This window comes from Setaria viridis, chromosome 4 (assembly GCF_005286985.2).
Source record: "Setaria viridis chromosome 4, Setaria_viridis_v4.0, whole genome shotgun sequence".
In the NCBI taxonomy this organism is placed as follows: Eukaryota; Viridiplantae; Streptophyta; class Magnoliopsida; order Poales; family Poaceae; genus Setaria; species Setaria viridis.
The window spans coordinates 3,453,413-3,458,462 of NC_048266.2; the positions used below are offsets into that span (position 1 = coordinate 3,453,413).

Here is a 5,050-nt window from a genome sequence, read left to right on the forward strand (position 1 = left end):
GTTCAGGTAAATTTTGTCAAAATAACGAGCCAAATTTCCCCCAAGACTTTTTGTTTCCTCAATCGAAAAACTGACAAGAACCAACCTGCGCTGTTCCCGTTGTCTAAATACGTCGTGCGTGCATAGAATGCTGTACTGAAATAGACTCAGCTCGGCCAATGCAACACTGAATCATCCAATCATTTCGTCAGTCTTTCAGATGCCTTAACTGCAGTTACTGCTGTCTAAACCAGTCAGCCATCCAACAGGCCCCTTCTCGACTCATCAGTCATCACCAACCGCGCGCGCTCTCAGTCCTCTCACAGTCTCACTGGCTCACTGTCACACTAGCACCTCTATTTAAACCGACGAGGTGCTCGCCAGAAACCATCGCCGCTGCTGCTCAGCACCACGAGTCCACGAGTGCTCCCCCAGCTAGCTTGTGCGGGTCGGATCGGAGGCAATGGCGGTGGTGGAGGTGCTGACGTCGGAGGTGGCCGTGCCCGCCGAGGAGACGCCGGCAGGCGCCATCTGGCTGTCCAACCTGGACCTCGCCGCGCGCCGCGGGTACACGCCCACGGTCTACTTCTTCCGGTCCAACGGTGAGCCGGGGTTCTTCGCCGCCGAGGTCGTCAAGGAGAGCCTCGCCAGGGCGCTGGTCGCGTTCTACCCTCTCGCCGGCCGCCTCGGCGTCGACGCCACCACCGGGCGCGTCCAGATCGACTGCAACGGCGAGGGCGCCGTGTTCGTGACGGCGCGGTCGGGCCGCTACGCGCTCGACGACCTGATGAGCGAGTTCGCGCCGTGCCGCGAGATGCGGGACCTGTTCGTGCCCCCGACGCCGCCGCCGAACCCGCCGTGCCCGCTGCTGTTCGTGCAGGTCACCCGCCTGCGCTGCGGCAGCGTCGTGCTCGGGCAGGCCATGCACCACTCGGCCTGCGACGCCCGGGGCGCCGCGCATTTCTTCGAGACGTGGGCGAGCATCGCGCGCGGGGACGCCGCCGCCGCGCCCGTGCCGCCTTGCTTCGACCACGGCCTGCTCGCGGCGCGCCCCGAGCGCGCGGTGACGTACGACCACCCGGAGTACATGCCGGAACCGGAGCCGGTGGACGCCGCTGCCGCGTCGGAGTACGCTAGCGCCATCATCACCATGACCAAGGCGCAGGTGGCGGCGCTCAGGGCGCGGTGCCCGGGGGCGTCCACGTTCCGCGCGGTGGTGGCGCTGGTGTGGCGGTGCGCGTGCCGGGCGCGGTCGCTGCCCCACGACGCCGAGACGCGGCTCTACTCCATGATCGACATGCGCGCGCGCCTGGACCCGCCGCTGCCCCCCGGGTACTTCGGCAACGCTGTGGTCCGGACGTCGGTCTCCGCCACGGCGGCGGAGGTGGTGTCGAGCCCCGTCGGCCACGTTGCGCGCCGCGCGCTCGCGGCGACGAGCCAGGGCGGCGACTACGCGCGGTCGCTGGTGGACTACCTGGAGGGGGTGGACGCCATGAACCTGCCCCGGAGCGGCATCTCGAGGGCGCACCTCCGCGCCATCAGCTGGGTGGGGATGTCTCTGTACAAGGCGGACTTCGGGTGGGGCGCGCCGGCGTTCATGGGGCCTGCGCTCATGTACTACAGCGGCTTCGTGTACGTGATGAACGCGGCGGGGAAGGACGGCGACCTCGCGCTCGTGCTGTCGCTGGAGCCCGAGAGCATGCCGGAGTTCAGGAAGGTGTTCGCCGAGGAGCTCGCGCGCCTGGACGTGGTGTAGACTACACCGTGTAGTACATACATACATGATGCATGTAGCTCCTCCGAGTAGCAGCTGGCCGCTAGTGCACAGTTGCGACTTGCGAGCGTGCAACGTCGTCAGTGTCTCATAGACGTGTGTGCAGAAGTGCGTACTGCTATTAACGCATTGCAGGTTAATACGTATGTTCCATGGCACGTACTACACACACGCAACATGTGAATGAGACTGTCTTTGGATGCTTAGTCATGCATGGCTATTTGAATGTCTATATTGGTTTCATATATAACCAATAAATCGAACACATTTAGATATTTCAGTCTCTGATTTTTCTATTGTTTATCTCCATTCCGATTTTTTATTATTCATCTTCATTCAAGTGTCAAATAAACAGGCCTGCCGATGAATGATAGAAATCCGGGACTGAAATATCTAAATATTTGGGACACTAGGAGTTCAGGGCTTCATCAATTGGAGTTGCTATGTGCCGGGATTTGATTTGCACATGCCACTCTTAGAACTAGAAAAGGATTATGAGCTCTAGCGCAGCTTATCCAAGTTACATTAATATGAAAATAAATTAATCATATAGATAGAACATAGGACATTACTTACATGTGTTTTCTTCTACACTATCATAGATGCAGCGAGCGATTATCAATAAAAAACAATAGAAATATGTGTAACACATAAAATATGAAAAGAGCCATCTTCCGTTGACATTTCTAAGCATGTTGTTCTAATCCCCCACTTGATGGCCCCATTGTTCAATTGTTTATGTGTTGTGGCTTCGTGAGTTTGTGTCAATTTTTGTTGCAACAAGTAATCTGGCTGTTTTAATTGGTTTTTATGCTAAATTTTGTAGAATGTAGCAACTATCAACAAGATTGTTTTCTTCTGCTCCTTCACCAATTATACAGGCAAGTCAAATATTGTGTTTTTATATTGCTGTCAGTGGTAGAAGAACCAGAAATATGAAACTGGCCAATATTTTGATGCCGACTTCTGCTGGTATGATCTTTTATGGCTTAGAGATTAAATTGTATAACCAATATTATACCAGTCAAGGCATAACCTTAAATTATATAATTTTATTTAGTTCCACCTTAAAATTAATACTAGGATTGCTTTGCAAACAAATTCGTGAAAATTGTGTATCTTAAAGAATGTATCATAAATAACTTCAGTTGTTACATAGCCCGATAAAGCTAGCACCTTGTATTGGATAATTAAATGAGGAATATAGATTTTAATATTTGAATATGCAGAAAAAAATAATAGATGTAATAAGTATTGTTAAAAATATTGTTTATGTTTTTCAGTATGATTGGTAATTGAGATAGGTTTCATTTCAACCATAATTTTTTTTACATACTTAGAACTTAAATTCTGCAAATTTCTTAACTTTTTAATTATATCATTACATATCATCATAGGTGATGGATCAAAGTTGGATAAGTAAACCAAGACATGACCCTGCTTACAAAGATGGAGTCGGCCAATTCCTATCTTTTGCTTTCAATGACCTTCCATATAATAGAAAAATACCATGCCCTTGCAATAATTGTGAAAACAGAGTGATCGGAACTTGTGATGAAGTTTAGACACACCTGAATTGTGACGGTATTCTTCAGGGTTATACAATCTGGAACCACCATGGAGAGGAGTATGACCCACCATCATTTGCATTTGCTCATATGCCAAATAATGACGCTGTGTATGCCTACTTTGTGTGTCTCAAGGATTGCTACAGTAGAAAATAGACCGGGAAGATTAGATGACATGCAAGGACTGCTACAAGCTGTATTTCTTACTCCACCAAGATACGAATCACTGTCAAGTATGTCTAAAGCCAAACTAGATGATATTTAGTCTAGTTTTACAAATATAGAACATAATGTGGTAGAGGATACAGATATGGAACATAATGTGATAGAGGATGTGAGTCCTACAAAAGATAATACTACAAGGACAGAACACAATATGTATGCAAGCTTCTTTGAGGATGCACACATAAGGTTGTACCCTGGTTGTGAGACATTTTACTAAATTGTCATTTTTAGTCCACTAGGTTATACCCTGGATGCACCCACAAGGTTGTACCCAAGCCAATCTTGTTTGCCCTTAGGAAATTGATTGCTATGTGACATTAGCCCTAATTCACTCAAGCCATTTGGCTTTGACGATGAAGTTGAACAATGTCTTCTCATATTCATGCATCATGAAGGTCAACATCGTTGCCTTCAACCATTAATTCTACTTCTCCATCTTCATGGCTTTCACATAATTGGCCTGGGATGATGGTATGACTATGGCTAAAGCCATATGGTCACTTTCTTGTACTTGTGGATCTTCGGTGGCATGTTGTAGTTTGATCGTTTTCCTCACGAACATCACCAAATTCTTGGGTTTTATGTCCCTTTGCTACAGCGTGGCTCTGAGCGAGAAGTCTACAATTAGCGACCTTCGGCTTTGAAAATGTAAAACCAAAAGAACAGTATGGAAACAAAGTAAAGAATGGACCTTCACTGGAATTAGAAAGCTCAAGCAAATGTCTTTTCAAGCCCTTGAAGTTATACCGATGCACTCTTAAGACGAGGTCAAGAATCTTCGCTTGCATAGTGCTCCATAGCTCACTTGCTCGATATCAACAGTGACTTTGTAGAGCTTTGCTTGTGCACGCTACTGGCTATAGCTAACTTCACTGGTTTTCCTACTTTGCCAGCTTGAGGTTGTTGAAATTTACAAGCACTTGCTCCCTTCTTGGCTTGTTAACTTGTTTTCCTTCGACCTTGCTCGCATTCCCTAGCTCACACAAAATAACTAAGTCTTAGAGGCGAAGCTAGCCACCTTCACCACAGTGACCTTGAAGCTGGACATGCGCAAAATATAGAAAGATAAACATATGCATCTTCGCATGACCATGTCAGACACGAAGATCATTTGGCAAACAAAATAACATGGTATACACCTCAATTGAAACATAGATAACAAGAGCTCTAGTCCACAAAACCACACCACAAAGGCATAAACCATTCCAAAGTCAATAGCTAAAATTTGTCAAGTGAGATAGCCAACTGAAAAAAAATTTATAAGGCCTATAGATAACTTCACAAAAGCTCATGTCAACCTGCTAACATGCTCATTGCTTTGTTCGGCATGTTATTTTATTTGTGTAGAGACCAACTGGAAGGCACTGTATTCAGTCTGTGGCGGAGGTCACTTCTAGGTCCACCCGACTGATGCTCAGTCCGCGCAGCTCAAGCTATTGCTGTCGTTGCTTTGATACTTTTCCTTCATGTAGGTAGAGAGAGCATGGCATCTCTCTTTTTTTTA

At 47.8% G+C, this 5,050-nt stretch overlaps 1 protein-coding gene across 1 annotated transcript; it reads left to right on the forward strand.

Moving 5' to 3' along the window:
• Nucleotides 1-259: 259 nt before the first annotated feature.
• Nucleotides 260-2,028, forward strand: LOC117851992 (hydroxycinnamoyltransferase 4). Its single transcript, XM_034733911.2, has one exon. It carries the CDS (start codon nucleotides 443-445, stop codon nucleotides 1,733-1,735), a length of 1,293 nt encoding a protein of 430 aa, XP_034589802.1. The 5' UTR covers nucleotides 260-442; the 3' UTR covers nucleotides 1,736-2,028.
• Nucleotides 2,029-5,050: the final 3,022 nt, after the last annotated feature.